This window comes from Myotis davidii, unplaced genomic scaffold, assembly GCF_000327345.1.
Source record: "Myotis davidii unplaced genomic scaffold, ASM32734v1 scaffold49, whole genome shotgun sequence".
NCBI classification, from domain to species: domain Eukaryota; kingdom Metazoa; phylum Chordata; class Mammalia; order Chiroptera; family Vespertilionidae; genus Myotis; species Myotis davidii.
Genome location: NW_006300375.1, coordinates 4403101 through 4424358, shown reverse-complemented (window position 1 = coordinate 4424358; position 21258 = coordinate 4403101). Strand labels below are relative to the sequence as shown.

The following is a 21258-nucleotide window of genomic DNA, read 5'->3' as shown; positions in this document are numbered from 1 at the left end:
TCTAGTTGTTTCCTCACTTACTTCACTTTGTCTATATACTTTGCAAGACTTGCAGGCAAGTCCTAAATAATAGCAGCGTGCTAAATCTAATAATTTCTTTCAAAGGCAATACATAACTCTTTCTATTAAAGCTCGATCAATAAAGTTACAGGTGGAAGCTGGAAACAATGATATCTTAGCTTTATGTGACTGAAATTCTAAAAACACACAGTGCCCTAGAACATTATTTGCTGTTTCACTTAATAAGATAGCTGTCTGATTATCTTCTTCTACCAAAACTGCATCCAATGAGCAAAATATGTTTTTTTCTGAATTTGCCCATATGTATTAGGTATATTCCACATTATAAGGACTAAACTTTTACATTCCTCTAATTAAAAATAATTATATTGGTACACTGAAACATAAACCATAAAGCTCTTGATAATGGCCAAGTAAAGTTGTTAATTCATGCTATTATATTATTCACAAAATATGACTATCCGCCAATACTGACATTTTTGAAGGCCCAAAATACTCAATTTGCCTTCTGTTTATTATTTATCTCCCTATAATATTGCTTAGTTTATTTCCACCACATAACCCAGATATATAGTGTTCTTCTCCAGAAATTCTTCTATTATAAGTATGCAGCTATGTTTCATAAGCTAATAAAAGCCATTAGGCCCGCGCCTTTCCTGTCTGCATGATAATAATAAAGGATAGTAGGAAGGACAGGGACCTAAACCAAAATCATTTGCTAACAAGAAGATGTTTCACAAGCTAATGAAAGCCATTAGGCCCGTGCCTTTCCTGTCTACATGATAATAATAGAAGGATAGTAGGAAGGACAGGGGCCTAAACCAAAATCATTTGCTAACAAGAAAGTTAAAGGCATATTAAGAAAGGAGTCTCTGAATTATGGGCACTTTATAATCCTGGAACATAGAGCTAAAGAGGAATTGATTCACTATTTTTGTGCTTTCTCTCCTATTCCTGCTCCCCTCCAATATGCAGATATAATTTATTCGTTCTTTTATTTTCAAGTATTTAGTAAGTATCTGCTGTGTATCATTAACCAGGCTGGAAAAACCCCCAAAAACTATGTTATACAAAAAAAAGACCAGAACTTGTTCCCATTGCCACAGGTGACCTATTTTTTCTGAGTGAGAAGCAATCTTCCCTATCTTATATCTAGTCCCACTGTCCCTACTGTATCTATCACCACAATACTAGCATATAACCTCTTCACCTTCTAAAGAGTCTGTTATCAACAACTAGACACAAAGTACACACAAATGAAATTGTCCATGAGCGAACATCCATCGCACAAAACTTTATTTAATGATATTAGTGCCTGGCTTGATGCTAGGCCTGATGACCTAACCTAAATCACGACCTAGCTTAGGTTGTCAAGAATCTCACTCAGATATCATACATTTCAAAATATAAAGGAAATTGAAAATAGAACATAATTTTCTAGGCCATGACTTTGAAATGGGTCGTATCATTGCACACAGAAGCGAAGGGTATCTGTTCACTCTTACAGGGTTGTCAGCGTTCAAGCTGTGTTTTGCCTACACTAACGGTGATTTCTCTGGCATTGACAATCTCGATTGTTGAGGAGAGAAGCTAAATTTTAATGTTTAGCAAAGGCCTTATCCTGAGAAACGTTAGCGCAATGGACTGAACAGAGTTCTCTTTCACTGATAAAAGGAGTAACGTGGAAATTCTTGTTTTCTAACAGTTGCAAACTGCCGATGGGAATGGAAGCCCAGATAAACGTGTCTCTGACCTCTGGTACAGAATTTATTCAGGGGCATGAAAGATGCTTCTGAAGACCTAATTATTTTGAGCCTCTGATATTTAACACAGGCTCCTTCATGACTTTGCTCTACCCTTCAAAAATGGCTATGATTGTGTGTGTCTGTGTGTGTGTGTGTGTGTGAGTGTGTGTGAGAGAGAGAGAGAGAGAGAGAGAGTGAGAGAGACAGAGACTCAGATATGGAAGAAATGGAGACAAGCAATGCATGTTCAGAATATAGTAACTAGAAGCATTGTGCAAAATAGAGTATTTCTATCAACTGATGATAGAAAACAAAGTAATGTTGCAAAGGCAGACTTCTCCAGGCATTAGGAAGTCTAAAAATTTTAATAGAGAGAGAGAGAGAGAAAGAGAGAGAGAGAGAGAGAGAATGAGAGAGACAGAGACTCAGATATGGAAGAAATGGAGAGGACTCTAAAAACAGGCCCTGATCCCCACTACGACTACAGGCAGAATGGGCTTTTTAATGGGCATTTGAAGACAATCTGGCAACTGGAGTCAAGCTGTTTGTCAACTGCTCAGTCAGACGGCCATAAGGATTCTTCATCGTGAAGAGGCACGGATGGGAATTTGGAGCTAAGTAAGGAAAACAAAGCCAAACTCAGCAAAAGTGCTTTGCCTCAGAGCCTTGGAGAACCTTGGTTACGTGCAATAATCTCTTCCTTGGCGTTCCAATTGAATTCCCTCTCTCAATTCAGTTTATAACCAGGACTTTTTTTTTTTTAAAATGTAATTCCTGCCAGCAGAATGATTAATGTCCACGATAGGTTTAAAGCCAATATTCTAAACCAATTTAAAATAATGTTTTTATTTCAAAGCTGGCCTCTTCTATGAATTGATTGCGCCTCTTTTATGGCACACATCCTGTTGTGCCTGGTGTAATAGGTATTTAAATGGTCAGCTTATTGTGCGAACTGGAACAAGTGCTCACCAAGGAAAGGACTCATACCATACTTCTTGTACTTATAGATGTAGCAGACAACAATTTACATGGTGGGCACTCTAAAATATTCATGAATTCAATGCAGTTCTTGGGGACTTTTTCTTAGTTTAGTAATGTATTAAAGGAATTTCTCAAAGTATGATGGATGAGTGGAGAGCAAGGAATAAGAGATTAAATGGACAACACTCTTTATAAAAGCCAAAATGCTTTGTCTCATATTGACCCATAATTTGCCAACCATCAATTCTAACCAGATTTTCCAGTTTCCACTTTAAGGTGAATATAATCTGAGCTTAATTCAGATGCTACATACCTTGAAAAAGATCTATGCTAGCAATGTACCTCAGAAAGTTTATCTTTAGTTATTAAAAATCTAAGATATTTTTACCCAGAAGTGATTTTAGAAAAGGTTTTGAGTTCTGCCTTATCAATATTTGTGTTCAAATTTGGAAACCAAAGGATATTTGTTTTAAAGGTAATTTCACCTAAGAGCGACGGCTCTGAATTTCATCTCCAAAGCACAAATAGACGATGCGTCTTAACTCCAGGCCACCTTTAAATCAATTCCTGCTACACATTCCATCAGCACTGAGCTCTGAAGCTTTCACCATTTCATGAATAATTCCAGGCTAAGCTTGATCATCTTTTTTCCTCACTTCAATTAAAAAAAGAAGAACCAAAGAGGGGATGTAAGTGAAACAAGTGCAAGCTGATAAACTGCTAGATAAATATATTTTACATGTGAGATTTTTAATGTAATGGCTGAAATTTATACATAAAACTATATGTATAGAAAACTATCAAATACATATCAGAACATTAGAAAGACATGAGATAAAGTAAACTATTGCAGATCATTATAAGATTCCATAAAGGCAAACTGTTGAAAAAACACACACACATTATGGAAGCGACATAGCTATTATAGATATAATGAGAAAGGACAGAAGACATCACTTCCTTTCACCTGAAGTCAGAATATGTCATTATTCTGCCGCAAAGTAACATGTGCTTTTTCTTCAACAAAATATAGCCCATTGAATGTAAGGGAAAAGTGTTCATACCACTGTAATTGATATAATTGATTGAATAACCAAAGTTTAGCATACTGGCATAAAGACATCTTTGCTTGACCTCCTTTAGATATCAAAATAAAAAAAATACAACCGCATAGAACATATGCATTATCAGGAACCCCTGCAAAAAGTATGCATAATTGTATTGTCACACAAAGGTTTTAAAACTGCAGGCATATCAGCAGGTTCTGAGTACTAATGGAAAACGGAATTGATGCAATTATATTGAACAGTGGCAGGAAGCATGGCTTTTAAGAGAATCAGCTTAAAGAAGAAAAAAGAAATCCCAGTCGCATTTGCATTAAAGCAGTCGAGATGCTAAACGAAAGACCTGCTCTTTGTGCCGGCTCAACCCCTGACCCACTTGGAAAGTAACTTGCTGAAGCCACGCAAAGCCCTTTGCTTGAAAAGAACATCTTAATCGGTTTCTTCTAATAAAATTCAAAATGCACTTTAGGTGACGATAATGCACTCATTGTCTTATTTCGGCTTCATGTTCTGGTCTCTTGGAATGTTCTGAGTATTACTATTCAGGGAAAAGGAAAAAAAAAAAAGTCCCTGAGTCTGAATTTAAGGAGCGACAATCCGGCTGAACGGACTAACAAAAGTTGGAAGCTTTTAATGCCAGAAAGACTGCTTCTATTTAAACCCAGGCTTGTACATAAAAGGGACTCCAATCTCTTCCCATTTTCTGCATGGTTGTTAAATAATAACACTTAGGTGTGATAACGGAACTAGGTTGATAATGTTTAAAGAATGCGTAAAGCTCTTTTTGGCAACCAAGGCAAAATACATTATTCAATAGTTCTTTTCCAATCAAGGCATAAAGGAAGTCATGAGGTTTTGTTGATGCTTGAATTATGACTACTAGTGTATATTTAAGAGGTTGGAAAGTTTATAAAAGGAGCACTAAAATAATCACCACATCATATTATCAAAACTACTACATGCCTGCCCATCATCTTAAGTATCTTCATTAAAAGTTGTCAACCTAGTCCAGGGGTGGGCAAACTTTTTGACTCTTGGGCCACAATGGGTTCTTAAACTGGACCGGAGGGCCGGAACAAAAGCATGGATGGAGTGTTTGTGTGAACTAATATAAATTCAAAGTAAACATCATTACATGAAAGCGTACGGTCTTTTTTTTTTTTTTTTTGTTTTATTCATTTCAAACGGGCCAGATCCGGCCCGCGGGCCGTAGTTTGCCCACGGCTGACTAGTCTATAAACATGATTTGTATATATAGACATAACTCTAATTCCAAAATAAAAGTCAATAAACTCTTATTTATTTTATGTAAGCCGATTTTATAATCACTTTGCAACTCTTCACTTACAAGAACAATAGGTCCTTGGGTTAAGAATGACAGCTCTGTTGGAATGGTGTTTTACATATAATAGTCTCGATCATTTAAAGAAGCCATGGCCAACTAACCACTTCTACTTGACCCAACTAAGGTCAGGAATACGAGGGGTTTGCTCCCCTTACTCTGTTTCTAATTTTGCTAGTGCTGTCTTAAAATCTTCAGACCTGTTGTGTTATCCAATTTCAGCAATGAAGAAAGTGCCAACTTGGGGTACCTCACACCGTTTGTACAGTTGTGTCTATTTACAAAAGAGGAAAGGACTTTCCTAATCTAAATTTTGTGAAATGAAGATTTAAGAAAACAGAAGCATCTAATGAAAGATTGTGTTTCATATGCTATAATTGGGACTTTCAATTGCTGCTAACTATAGTAACAGTGGCATCTTGGGTTTCAAGACTTCACTGGCTTTAAAAGAAGTAAGTGTAGTGAAATAAATTTAGGTATTTACTTAGGATCCCTTTACATATTATTTGCCACATTCACATTCCAGTTATTTGTACTAAAAATGGATGGCCTCCTTCTGACAGGTAGTTTCCAGCATGTCATTCTGCACTATTACTAGCCATCAGTAATGGGAGGGAGGCAAGGCTCAAATACATAAATCATCAGAGTTTCCTGTTCTGCTCCAGCTGTGTCTGTACACCTGAGTGTTACAGTAACATTTTAAGTATTACTGTAACTAAAGTGTTTGAGAAGCTAATTATTATATAATTATAAATTGGTAGTATTTGAAACTTTAAAGTGAGAAAGCATAAATAATACCAAAAACACAATAGCTTTTTTTTGCTGACTTCTCAGTTTCTGTTACATGCATTTTAGAAGACAGTGTACACCTAGGAAAGACTGAATTTGTATTGAAATATAATGGGTCTTACTCATTGAGTATGTGTATGTATGTATGTGTGTGTGTGTGTGTGTGTAGATAGGGCATTTATTTTTATCAGCTATATATCCCCTTTCCCTAATTCTGTCTTTAGCAAGTGAAATTCTACACTGAGGAAATATGTTTTTCACGAAAGAATTTAGCAACTGCTTCTTTACTGCTATTGCTACTACAGAGACTCAGGAATTTATTTTTGTGAAATAAGTAGTCCCATAGATCCGGCAATGAAATAGCAAAACTATACTGTAAAACTATACTGTTTTGACTCTTTTGGTCTATCAATTCCATATAGACCTGACAACAGCCTTCACATTATATATAAAATTAAATAGGAGCAATCTTATAATCAAAGTCTAGTACCTGCTCCTTTTTTATACGAAAAATAGTTTTAGTAAGGTGATAATTTAAGAATTAATTAGCTAGGATATCTCCTGATTTTATTGTCAATATTCTTAAATGCTGGTAAGTTGTAAAGTTGAGAAAGGCAAGAATATTAGGCACTTTTACTGATTACTTCAAATTAGAACATAAGATTATTTTAATGGTGTTTTCCTTCTAAGGAAATACATAAATGAGCAGAGTAGAATACTTTATTCTAGGAATTGACAAAGGGGAAAATGGGATACTGATATACATTCCACATCAACTGAAAAGCTTAATTATAAGAGCAGTAACTTGGGAAAAGTATATTCACTAATTTACATGAATTAGTGACAAGTAAAAATATAAATTTCTGGTATTTATGAATTACCTCAATCTATTCAAAGAGAATTTAGAGGCATTTCTAATGTCGTGTTAAATATATTTAAAGTTTGACATATAAAAATCCATAAATTATTACTAAAAAGTAAGTCGTTAATTAAAAATTTAAGGTATGTTTAAGCTATGCTGTTGTGCATACTTTGGAAAACAAACTTGTTAATTTCATATTAATGGCCTAAAATTTCTGTAAAATGCATTTTCAGGAGATCTCTGACACCCTACAAACAAAGTCCATAATTAATTTTCCTCTTCTTATTCCATTTCCCTCTTCCAGTCTTGTCTCTGCCACCATCAAGCTGTATGTCCTTAGCCAAGACATTTAGCACCCCTGGGCCGCCATGACTACCTTCTTCAGAGGCATTCTGTAATAAATGAGTTATCAGGTGGAATTTCTCAAAAACATAAAAAGCACTCCATAGAAAGAACATCAATATTAAGTGCTCAAGGCACTTAACTTCCAGAAAATGAGGGAGGTTTGAAAGGAAATCACGCATCTTGGAAATGCAGGCGATACTTGCCATCTTTTACAGCTCAGCACATTGTTTCGTGGCTAGTGCTGCCCTAAAATAGCACACGGCTTAGCACTTTGCTCTGCCTTTTATGTGTTCTGCTTGCCAAGTCATACCCAGTGTTAGAAAACGTCTAACCTTTCTGTTCCTTGCTTTTAAATTTGTTTTCATTAACAACAGAGGTCTTTAGTAACACATGACAGAAAATACAGACGGCAAAGAAGTGCTGGAATTTGCCCAAAGTTTGCTGCTCTTTTTCTCAATACTTTTATTATTTGACAGTCATATAACTAAAACAAAAATGATAGTTTTTTAAATACTCATTACATAAAAGGTGTTTAGGAAAAGGAAAAAGTGAGTGTGTCTCAGTGTATATTTAGTTGATGCTGCAATGGTGTCCATAAAAAAAAATGAATACTCGAATCATTTTTTTAAAGAGAAAGTGTAGGCTATCTTGAACTTACGGAAACACACACCCTGACAAATTTGCACAGAGGTAAGGAGAGAGAGAAATACATTTTTCTATAGTTATCCTTTGTTTGAGCTCAGACCTGTTCCCATAGCCAAAAGGGAGACCTCACCTACAGCAACTAACTAAACATATTCCAGAGAACCAAGATGGTGGCATAGGCAAAAGCCTGTACTCGCCACCTGCCACAACCACATCAAAATTACAACTAAAATACAGAACAACCATCTTTCAGAACCGCGGAAAGCTGACTGAACGGAAGGCCTACAACTAGAGAAGTAAAGAAGAAAGCACACTGAGACTGGCAGGAGGTGCAGAGGCACAGAGGTCCGGCACCCAGGTGGGCTGCTTTTGAATTGGGAGGGAGATCTTCTCTGCAGAGACTGCCTGGAGGAGCAAGGGGTCCCAGCCCCAGACCAGATCCTCAGCCCTGGATCCCAGAGCTGGGAAAGGAAGTTCCTATGGGCAATAAGAACTACGGGGTGTAAAAACCAGTATGGATTGGGGCTCAGTGACATGGAGGCTGCTGGAGACCCAGCTGTTCCTCTTAAAAGGCCAGCACCACAAACTGAACTTACAAGTTCCCGCTTCCTCTGAGCTCTAGCATCAGGGCAAGGCTCTGGGAGATGCAGACACATATGAGGAGGAACTGGATTGTCTGGCATCAGGGCAGGAACTTGGGAGTGGCTTTCTCCCAGATGGAGGTGCTCGCAGAGATCATTGTTCCTGTGCTGGAACCTCCCCAGGTGCAGGGCTGACTGGCAGCCATATTTTTTTTGCTCTCCCCTGGTGATTCCCTAAGACCCTGCTCCATCCAATTTATAACCCCACCCCAGCTGTGTGCAGAGGCTTTTGCATATGAATGGCCTGTGAGTTCATATAAATTTTGCATATGAATTTCTTAAACAAGCTGCAGCTGGGTCAGGAAGCCTCAAACCTATCAATAAAAGGCTCAAGACCCGGCACCAGCCTGTCTTGCTTCACAGCTGGGCCTCGTCCGGGCACTTCCAAACCCGATACAAAGAGGAGGAATCTGCAGATCTCGCTGTAGCTCCTGCTGGGTGGCCCCAGGCAGGGGCTGACTTTGAATCTCCCCGGAAACCCAAGAGCCAGTGTACCTAGTGGTCAATGTCAGATCATATCAGATTACAACTCTTCACATCCATAAGCAACACACTCAAGGGGCAGACTCAGTGATCATCAAAGCCCCACTGAAGCAAGTTCTGCTCCATAAGGGTGTCTCCTGCATAGCAGCTCTCCCACTGTAGTCATAGCTGGTTCTCACAGCCAATTGTTTGACCATAAATGTTCACACTTATCTATGGATAATCATGGAATATGACACATATTGTTCATGAAATTGCCTTGATTGGATGACTGAGTAAACACAGCACACAAACTCACTCTTCTGATTTCAGATTGCTGAAGCATCCCTTTTCAGTTCTCAATTGCAGGAACCTCGTACTTTTAGAAATGGCTGACCATCACAACATCATCTTTTGGCAACACAATTAAGCTAATTAGAATATGAGAAAATTCACTGAGGACAAGAATTACCTTTTTATGACAGGGTTTCTCACTTTTTTCTAAAAATCTTAAAAAGGGAGAGAGAAATATTCTACTCTACTATTTCCCATGAGACTTTCTTTGCACTACTTAAAACTTCCCTCCTTCAATTTGAGGCTATGAAAGAGATTTTGTTTTATTTTGAGTACCAGAGTCCTATATAAATATATATAATTTATAGGGGACAACAGACATATGAAATCTCTTGGCAATTTCTCCTCATCTTCTATTCCCATTTGTATTTTATAACAGTTTTAATTTGCTCTTTACATCACAAGCTTAGTGCTACTCTATTTCAGACTCTTTATGGTTGAGTACTGCCCAATGCGCCCTTGCATTCATCTGTTCCTTCCTGATTTCAATGACACTGTCACAGAGGAAAAATGCAGAGCTTCTTATTACACAGCAACCCTTATTGAGTTTGGTTTATCAAGACATGCAGGTGCTATTTAAGATGCTTAATTGACATTTAACTGAGACCATCAGAAAGGGATTTAAAAGAAACTGCAGTAACACAAGTTTTCCCAAGAACTAAATATTTCAGAAGATTCAATACAACCAGAGTGAGCTTTCTCCAAGATGAATGGAGAAATCAAGAACAATTGGCTTTATTTTCATCTCTTGGGCGACCATAAGACAAACTGTTCTCAACAAATGTGCCTTGAAAGGTTAATGCTACCAGAGTTCATAAAGAGGCAATTTATTATTTTGAGTTTATTGTCCAATGTCAATTCATCAGCTTTTGGGTTTAGCTCACCAGTTCACAGGGGTCCTTTTATTTATCATTTAATTAACTAAGCTTCTTGTCAAATGAGGCAGATATAGGCGATAAAAAATGTTTTGTAAAATTCTATCCTCTTTCATTTACATACTGTCAATGACTTGGAGACATTTATAACTTTATTAATAAAAAATCAGCACTGAAAGAAGGCAAAAAGAATCACTAAGTAAATAACTGAAAGAACTGATAAGGCTCTACACTTAATGTACTTGTTGCCCAATACAACCCACAGTGACATTTTTATGTTTTTAAAGCACTGTCATGCACATGCAAATGTAAATGTAAAACTCAAACTTGAGCTGGAAAATTGGCCAAAATAAGCTAAGAAAAATGTGTCCAAATAGTAGCACCTTTATGAAGTTTTAACCCTTTGAGTTTTAGGCAATGACTCACAGGCTTCAAAGGAAGAGGGACAGTTTAGTAGTAGGATGTCTTTACTGTTCTAGTGAACACAAGCAAAGAATTAATAGTGACAAATGACTGACTTTCTGCCATCCATTTAACCTATCAGTGAATTTTTGAGCTCCCAAAGCTTTATAAATGCTTTAAGATATTGCCGGGGGCACCTTAATAATTCATCAGAGTTTTTATTTGTGTTTTCTAAAATACATTTTTATTGATTTCAAAGAGGAAAGAAGAGGGAGAGAGAGATGGAAACATCAATGATGAGAGAGAATAATTGATCTTCTTGACTTCTGCATGCCCCACACTGGGGATTGAGCCGGCAACCCAGGCATGTGCCCTGACTGGGAATCAAGCCGTGACCTTCAGGATCATAGGTCAATGCTCAACCACCGAGCCATGCCAGTCGGACAATAACTCAAAAGAGTTTTGAAACAAAAGAAAAACTGCAGTGGACTCAGACTTCCCTTTCTGTAAAATAATATTCATTTGGGCTTTCTGAAGCCTATGGGATACTGAGTGTACATTACCTTTATTCTACTTCTTTATCTCCAGATATTATCTTTCTAGACCTAAAAACATATAAAAATGATAATCCTGTATCCATCAGGATTACTTTAAATAGTAAGTCTGATGACTCAGAGATTTGTACTAGGAAGACAAACATCCACATGACTGAATTATTGCTTGTTAGTAGAGGTGGAGCTACTGTGTAATTTTGGATAAGTTGACTTTCTTAAAACAATAAGGAAAGAAATGTTGCTATTTCAGTAACTTAATAATACATATCCTCATTACCTTACATGAGATTAATAAATCCAGTAATTAAATCTCAATTAAGTATTGAATGTAAGGTTTATTAATTTCTTCACACACAAAGTATTCCATCAGCAAACTTTCCTGAATAAATTTCAATTTGCTCATCAAAAGTATGGAAAAAATTTGATATACTATTTAACAGCCACTGCTTTAAGTGTAGTATATGACCTACATTTGGTATTTATATGGATGTAATTATATTTTTATTTATATCTTCCTATGGATATATTTACACAGATATATTTCATTTCATGATATAGAAATCGATTAGAAATTATCCCACATGACCCCTTTCTGATTTTAATGATGCAATTTCTAGCCACTCACTATGCCATGACAATCATTAGAACTAAACTGAGTAAACTGAGTACTCTTAAATGACCCAATTTCTAGCCACTCACTATGCCATGACGATCATTAGAAGTAAATTGAGTAGACTAAGTTCTTAAGTTCAAGTTCATCATAAAAAAATTGGACTTAAAAAAATAGAATCTTCAAAAATTCCTCTCATGCTTTTTATATTTTAGTGCTATGATAAAGAAATCAATTTCTAGTGCATTCTCCCTGCTATGTGTCATTGTTTTAAATGATCCAGAATTCACTAAAGAGTGGTTGCAGTGTATCGATGCTCCATTGGTTGGGAGGTGTAGCAGAAAGGGGTATCGAAATTTATGTTAATTCAACATTTACTGAGCAATATATCACAGTCTCTATGCTAAGTGGAGGGGTAGTAATGGAGACCATATTTCTGCCCTAAAGGAACTTATAAATACTAACTTTAATGTAAGCCTCCCTGTATTGTATTGTAATGCAGTGGTTCTCAACCTTCCCGATGCCGTGACGCTTTAATACAGTGCCTCATGTTGTGCTGACCCCCCGTTTCATTGTTACAAATTGAACATAATTAAAGCATAGTGATTCATCACAAAAACAATATGTAATTATGTATATGTTTTCCAATGGTCTTAGGCAACCCCTGTGAAAGGGTCGTTTGACCCCGAAAGAGGTCGCGACCCACAGGTTGAGAACCACTGTTGTAATGGGATATACTATATATACTACCCAACACCCTTTACAAGCTTAATTCATTTAATTTTCAAAACAGTTATATGAAGTACGTGTTATTAACCATTTTACAGATTATAAAATTCCGGATTAGGGAGATTAAATAATTACTCTAATGTAGCATACCCAGAAAGTAGCAGACAATCATTATTTAAAACCAGTTTTGTATGATTTCAATATCCCTGATTTTTTGAAAATTGTTTAGTTTTGTTCTTCCCCTTGCCCAGGTCATTTACATAAAATATTATTGAAAACATTCAAGAGGTTACTATAGAAGATTTTCTTGAAGGAGGTGATATTTATAAAATAAAACTAAACTTAAATATCACATAATTATAGGGCAGTGATGACGAACCTTTTGAGCTCGGCATGTCAGCATTTTGAAAACCCTAAACTTAATTCTGGTGCCTTGTCTCATATAGAAATATTTTGATATTTGCAACCATAGTAAAACAAAGACTTATATTTTTGATATTTATTTTATATATTTAAATGCCATTTAACAAAGGAAAATCAACCAGAAAAATGAGTTTGTGTGTCACCTCTGACACGTGTGTCATAGGTTCTCCATCACTGTTATAGGGCAACAGGGATATAAGAAATAATTTTGCCCAAGTTTTTTTAACTGGTCGGGAAACTGAGGTCTTGCTAAAGTTTCAGAATTAATTAGTGAATAATCAAAGATTAAAAACCATGATAGTTTGGTTTCTATGTAAATGCTGTTCTCACTATGCCACAATGCCAATCACACATTCATACAATTTATGTATATCAAAAATGTCTATTTAAATATATTTCCTAATATTTTAATTAAAATATGTTGTAGAGGCCAGTCTAATCATGGTAAACATTTCTGCACTTTATTATAACTAAAATTTTGGTGTTATTTTTCATTAATCAAAAAATATAAAAGCAATACGTACATACAAAATACATATCAGAATAAGCATTATTACCAGTAACAATCAGAGATATTTCATAATAAAAAAGAGTTCAATTCATCAGAAGGCATAACAATTCTAAATATGTCAGTACCTAATAACAAAAAGTTAAAAACATGAATCAAAAACTGATAGAACTGAAAAAGAGAAATAGATAAATCTGTAACTATCATTGGAGAGTTCAACTTCTTCTATCACTAACTGAACTAACAACTAGACCAAAAATCAGAAAAAGTATAGAAACCATAGAAATTCATCACCTGATTGAATCTAATTGATATTAATAGAACACTATGTGGCAAAAGCAGTATACATATTCTTTTCTATATAGACTATTATGAGTTTAAAGAATTAAAAACACCTGATGCATGCTCTTTGACAACAAGGAGTTAAAGCAGAAATCTATAACAGACAGATATATAAAAATATCCAAATATTTATAAATTATACAAAATATTTCTAAATAACCCATGGGTAAAAGAAAACATAACAGAAGAATTAGAAGACATATTGAACTGACTGAAAATCAAAACACATTTCATCAAAATATGTGGAGCACTGCTAAATCAATATTTTGGGAATTTGTACCATACCTCCATAACTGGTTGTATCAGGGAAAACTTCTCAAATCAGTAATTTAACAGTCTATGCTAAGTAGTTACAAAAAACCAAATTATACATAAAGGAAGAAGAAATAAGATAGTTAAATTATGGAGCATAAATAAAAAATGTTAAACAGAAAAATAATAGACAAAAAAGGTTGATTATTTAAAGAGATCAATAAAATGGAAAAGTTGATCTCTATACAGATCAGTCTGAGCATAAAGGAAGCAGACATACATCACTAATATAGGAAATGAAATTAAAAAAAAACATTACTACAGATCCTACAGACATAGTGAGGATAATAATATAATGTGAACAACTTTGTCAATAAATTAAATATCTTAGATTCACAATCAGAATTGCTAGCTGAAAAAGTAATCTTATTATAAGAATTTATCTAATTTTTAAATAGGAACAACACAATATAATTAACTCAGTTATCATATTTTATATATAAAAATGTAAAAAAAATTTCCATTTTTCTGAAGCTCAGAACCTTCTCTTAAAATTACATGTAACTGATACCTTTTATCAAATTATTTTGTATTTACTCCTGATTTTATAAAATACTACATGCTAAAATTTTTACTGGATAAATGCAATGCTTTCTCTTGTTATATTAACAAGCAAAACCATTTTTGTCTATTGTACATATGTATCCTTGCCTTTCCATATGACCTTTAAAATTTAACCAGGGAAGTGGGGGGAATACAGTGGCAATAATGTTATAAAATATAAATCTGTTAAACTATTGAATTGCTTTTCCAAAGTATTCAATTTAAAAAACATTTGCATTAACTATATATTCACTCGAAAAGCTATTTGGCATAAAATGAGAATTATAAAAATTACACAATATAATATCTTCTAGGAGTAAGTTCTCTTAACATGCAAGGTTTAGCTAGCACAAATGAAACTAATTAATAACATCTGAAGTACATTCTCCCATAGGACCGATGGCCATCTGGTTGACCTTGCGATAGATCAATAGAGATGGCAAATCTGTAAATCGTTTCTTAAATGTTATCAGTCCATCATTCCACCACAAGCAGAAGGGCTGGAACTTGAATGTGAGAAAGGATCTCTTGTTCCTTATACCTTTAAGTCAACTATGATCCATCATTTGACTATAAATAAGACAAGACTTGGAGGATTCTCCTAAAGTTCTCCCCAGGAAGAGACAGGCAGAGGATCAAGTTACAGTGAAGATTTCAAGACAAAAGAGTCAGGAGGCAATGTAATTATGAGAAACTATAAAAATGCAAAAGACCTCTGCCTGGTGTAACTTGAAATTACTTGAATTTCCTCAAAAGCATCTTCCAAGTCCTGATTTTTGGTTGCAAGTTAGTTTAGAAATTTAGAAATATGAAATAAATGAAATAAAGTATATACCTTTATGCACTTAAATTAACATACGTTCATATAGAAGATGGGGCAAAAGTAGATTTATAGTTGTTCATATGGAGAATAATTGATAAATAATAGTGCAATAATTATTTGGGTTTACTCATAACTATAAACAGATTTTTTGCCCCACCCTATATATGTCAACCCGGCACAAATTTCTGTATTTTGATGTCAAGACTAAACTACTTTGGAGGAAATTTAGTAACCTACTCAGAGAAGTCATCATAAAATCAATGACAAACTTTAATAAGAAATTTGGAACAAGCATCTCAAGCAGGTATACTATCAAATCTCTTAAGAAAATGCTTATAAATTTATGATTAAAATTTAAACATTTTAACGTGGTTTTTTTGCCCAAGGTACTTTTCCTATGATACTTTGACATATATATAGTCTAACTTAAGAGTTTTTTGTATTTTATGAAGAAATTATGGAATTTCCATATTGATATATCACTTTAAAATAGTCTCTAAATTGTGATATTTTATCTCTATGATTATTTCTTATTAAGGCTATTGGAGAGTATTATGCTATGTGAAATAAGCCAGTCAGAGAAAAACAAGTATCACATGATCTCACTTGTATGTGGAATCAAGTGAACAAAACAAACTGATGAACAAAAAAGATCCAGGCACAAGCATGCAACAGACTGAAGTATTTCAAAGGGTAGGGGGAGGGGTTATGGGAAGAGATTAACCAAAGAATTATCTATGCACGGCCCATGGACAGATAATATAGTGCAGTAGGCCTGGGGAGGGGACAGGTGAGGGGTGGAGGGTGTCTATGGGGAGAAAAAGGGAGACATCTGTAATACTTTCACAATAAAGATAATTCTCACCCAAGGAGTGCAGATATTTTTTCCATTGATTTTTAGAGAGAGTGGAAGTGGGGAGTGAGAGAGACAGAGAGGAGAGAGGAGAGAGAGAAAGATCAACCTGAGAGAGACACATCGACTGGTTGCCTACCGCTCACTCCCCTGATCTGGTCATGGACTGATTCTGCAACTGAGGTATGTGCCCTTGACTGGGAATAGGATCCATGACCCTTCGGTCTGCAGACCAACACTGACCACTGAGCCAAACCAGCCAGGGCAATAAAGATATATTTTTTAAAAAAGGCTCTTGGGAAGAATAAAATATCAGGAATTATAAAACTTTCAGATCACTAGCTTATTTTACCATATTGTATTCTACACCTATATACATAAAAGCCTAAGTGACCAAACGACCCGCCGCTGGTCACTATGACATGCACTGACCACCAGGGGGCAGGCGCTCAACACAGAAGCTGCCCTCTGGTGGTCAGTGCGCTCCCACAGTGGGAGTGTTGCTCAGCGGACCACCTGTCCCGGTGGCCCACTCCCTCCCTCAGTAGCCCTACAGGTCCAATCTCCAGAGAACAGGCAGGTACCAATGGACTGGTGCTGCCGGCACAATCCCAACTGTGCCACTGGCCTCCTGGAAGTTGGCCTCAGGCACTGCGGCCGCTTCCCCTCCCTTGGAGCTCCTCAAGAAAGAAATAATATAAAAGCTGCCGCCAGGTGGCTCCCAACAACCAGCAGGAACATCAGTGGGACGGATCCGGATTCCGATCCGGATTCCAGGGCAGCAAGGGCATCCCACCACCCGCCCAGAGGGCCAATCACATCCCAGCCCTCTCCCTTCTCCCTCAGGACAGGTGCCAGATGCAGGGCTCACAGCTGGCAAGTGCCACTGAGTGACGTGAGTCTCTCGCGATCAGGACTGACTGGGCACAAGTCTGCAGCAGGTGCAGCGGGCTGGGATGAGCGGGAGCGGCAGGTAGGAGTGGCATGCAGCACTGGACTGCTGGTTTCGGCCCAATCTCCACAGACCTCGCCAAGGGACCCCATCCATACACGAATTCATGCATTGGGCCTCTAGTATGTTTATAAATGAAGGTAAGTCTTATTTTGCAAGAATCTGTTTTGAGTTTGGGAGCACTTAAAATATTAGTGATGCAGTATTTTTAAAAGCCCATTATACCTTCTAGTCACTGTATACAGAGCACTTACTGTCCTACATAGTATTAAAGTTTGGTTTTAAAAGTTTGCATTACTAAACTTCATTAAAAGACAAATTTTAATTGTCACTTCAAACATACACTTGATGAAATATCTCTGGTGACACACTTATCTTTAATATTTACCTATTTTGGATTAAGTTCGGGTTAAACAAAGTTTGATTAATGTTGATGAAATAGAAAGGGCTTAGAGACCTAATCTGTGGGACCACTCCATCTTCCTATATACTGAGAGAAATACAGAAAACAGGGAGACATTGTACTGCTCCTTAATGCCTTGCTTTTCTTTTTTAAAAAAACATTTCATAGCTCTCAGCTTAGGAGAAAAGTTGTAAGCTGACTATGGGATGCTTTAGTTAGTAATTTTTTTTTAAAAAATAGGACACTTCAAAAGATGTTTTCCTTCTTCACAACTTATCTGGATAGTCATGGGTTTTAAGGGGGAATGCCTGGCTTAGAAGCTAAGGAAGCAATTAGGAGCTTACGCACTCTAAGTTCATAAGGCTCCTAGAGGACTTATGATAACCTTGGAGAAAGCTTTTGGTGGGGAAGGGAAGGGGAGGAGAAGGGAGGGGAGGAGAAGAAGGGAAGGGAGGGAAAGGAAAAGGAGGGGAGGGGAGGGGAGGGGAGGGAGGAAGCCATTTGACTGATAAGTGTCAGTCATACTACTACTTGAAATTCAAGATACCAGTGTTTCAAAGACATCCTGCTACAGGAAGGTCTTAGAGTATATTGTTTCTCAAAGGAAAATGAAAATATGCCCAATAATACTGAGGTTTATGCAGAAACAGAGTTGAAAGAAGCCATAAAAATATAAATAACCCTTAGTGGCAGGGTGATATTCCTGATCCATTTCTTATCCCATCTGTCCAATTACTATGGGTTATGTGACTGACGGAAATCATCCATCTGTAAGTCCTTTGAGCAATATACATTAAAGCTCATGCATACATTCGGCAAACCATTCCTCAGAGGACTTACAACTTTTATGTGTGTGAAAATTTGAAGTCACACTCGTTTCCCTAAGCTCCCGAAGATAACATCTGTACACAACAGCAATCAAAAGCATATTTTGAACTATTCCTTTAGTTCCTTTTCAATTAGGAGACTTTGCCAACCTCAGGAAGCCCTTGTGGAAATAGAAGAAACATTATTATATAGAAAGACCAGTGTCAAGACTCGTGCTCAAAATTTATTAGGAAAAGTTTCAGTAATTTAACCTTCATAGTTCTTTCTGCTAATGAAGATTAGTACATGGGAGGTGTTTCTCAACCAAACCAGGTGAATATTAAAATCAGAGATTGTAGGCTTTGAGTTCTTCACCATCGCTCCCATGCATGCACATGCAAACACAGAAGAAATTTAAAAGGGGGCAGAATACACTTCAAGCATTTTCAGAAACAAAATGTAACAGAGGGCTTTTGTCTATTAACTAATAATTTTAAATAGCCATATCATCCAAAAACCAGTCCCATAAATATTTTTTAAAATCAATATTCAATACTTTACTGCCTTTAGCTTTTTAATCTGGATAAGAAAACAAATGATAAATAACATTTTCCCAGAGAATTTATCAACTTGCTTACCATCAAATGTTAAATAAACTCTTGCTTGGGGCTGAGAAGATCCTTTTACACAGACAGAACAAACAAATACTCCAACCAACATGCAAATTGCCTGGAATGCCATTTCTTCAGATTTTCAAGTTAATATCCAAGAGAAATACCTTTAAAAAAGAGATAAGTTTCTTACATTTCATTTCACATTTTAGGAGCACACCCACACCCACATAAACATAACCAGCAATCCGGACAGAGCACCTTATTCACAAAAGACATTCCTGAACTTTCACAGTCATGCAAACAGTAGGAGGTGCTGTGACTTTGCTCCTTAGCTGTGAAAATTTGGATTCAATTCCCCTAGTCTGGCAGTGTTGGCGAAAGAAAAACTCTCATCTTCCAAAACTTAAAGAACAAAGCAGCCAGGAAAAAGTGATTGATTCCCAAAGGAAAACCAATATTTAAATGTGATCGCCTCTCTAAAAATCACAGTATGTTTAAATGGCTTGAGAATGGTATTGATAGGTATGAATGGATGAAAACATCCCTTCCTACCATAAATACAATAATAGTAAAAAAAAAAAAAATCCCACATGAACATTCCGTACTCATTAGCTCTTGTATCTGAAATGGTGTTTCTATGCATAAATGGACATGTGCTCAATCCCTGATCACTGAAATCATTTGAATCAGTTATCGGCCAATTTATACAGATGACCGAGCAGCTGTTAAATGAAGCAGATGAGGTAACCTTGGACTGGTGCCAAATTCAAACCAATGACCTAGTGGTGAGCAATCTAGTGAACCATATATCCCTCAATGCATAGTTCATATAAATCAACCAGAAAGTGGCTGTCAAAATCCCAATAGATAAATCATAGAGACAAGTCCTATCTGGAACTGTAGCTATAACATTGATACATGCTATTAACTAACATCTGAATACCAAGGAAGATCAGGTAACCGGTTAACTACAGATCTATAAACTCTCCAGTGGTCACAACATGTGAAATAATCTCAGGACCATAAAAATAATATCTCATTATTTTGAGTCTAGCATAATTATATACTGAAATAACATAACAGTTTAATCTAGGAATTAATTTTTATAGATCACAACAATTCTGACCTTCCTTCAATATTATGTGGCTTTTAAAATTAAAATCTTACCACTGATTTTACTCAATAAAATGCCATTACAAGTTGTAAACACTGCTTCATTAATGCAGAAGAAAAAAAGACCAATTATACTGAACATGCCATTCTAAACGAACATTGTAAGTTGATTTCCGAGGTGGCACGTATACGTTATGAGAGTTAGAAACAAAATCGCACACCTCTTTCACCACACAGATGGAGGGAAACCTTGAGATGTTAGTGTTGGTAATTTTCAAAAGAAACAGTTTCTTCCTGCTTCCACAACCTCTTCACCCTGTCATCCCTAAATTGTCTTAGAAGAAAATTGATTTTATGGAGTGACTTTCCCTTAGTCATTTGTTTCCTGGGAAAAAACCCACAAAGATGCCTAACCTTTGTCTCTTTATTAAGAAGGCTGATAGGATTTACATATTTTTACATATTACTATTATCAGTATTTTATCTGGTATGTCTCTCCTCCCCCCCCCCAAAAAAAAGAGACACTTGCCACAAATTGCAAAAAAATAAAATAAAATACATATTGGAGATGAAATGACAGGTCCAAGGAAGCAAGAACACAGTGCCATGTGGTTTCAAGCCTACCTAGGGAAAAGCGACTCAAAGCAAGTGTCTTACACACGCCTCGCATCCCCTACTTTACAACTTCTTCCCTTTAACTCAGACACTTAGGCAGGCTGCTTATTTCCACTTCTCATCGAAACCCTAACAGCCGGGAAGAACAAGACTCTTAGGTCCTCCCCAGCAATTCCGCCTCCGAAGTCATTGAAACGCGCAACTTTAGCTCGCCGCAGGTGTCACAGCCTACAGAAACAACTCCAGCCGGGCTCGCAGCAAGGGGAACGGCTCCCGGACAAACCGCGTAGGTTCTTAAGAAAATACACAGAACGGAGCACAGTGATGTGTGAAAAGTCCACACACAGACCCCAAACTAATGCTGAACCCCAGGACCCCGCTTACCCAGGGGCCAAGCGACCAGCCCGGAGAAACCCAGGTGCTACCGGTCTGGCTCGGCGTGTGCCTCCAGCCCTGCGCCCAGAAGACGTGCCTGTCGGAGGCGGCCCCGCGGGGAAACTCCTTCTCCCCGGCCGGTCCTCGGAGTTTC

At 36.7% G+C, this 21258-nt stretch overlaps 1 protein-coding gene across 1 annotated transcript in view; it reads right to left on the bottom strand.

Moving 5' to 3' along the window:
* Nucleotides 1–21252, bottom strand: part of SEMA3C (semaphorin 3C) — a 158449-nt gene extending 137197 nt beyond the window's left edge. Inside the window, exons 1-2 of the mRNA XM_006777148.2 lie at nt 21114–21252; nt 19026–19165 (exon numbers count right to left, since the gene is read on the bottom strand). Coding sequence (XP_006777211.1) covers nt 19026–19128 — 103 coding nt within the window. The 5' untranslated portion in view covers nt 19129–19165; nt 21114–21252. The remainder of the gene's footprint in view (nt 1–19025; nt 19166–21113) is intronic.
* Nucleotides 21253–21258: the final 6 nt, after the last annotated feature.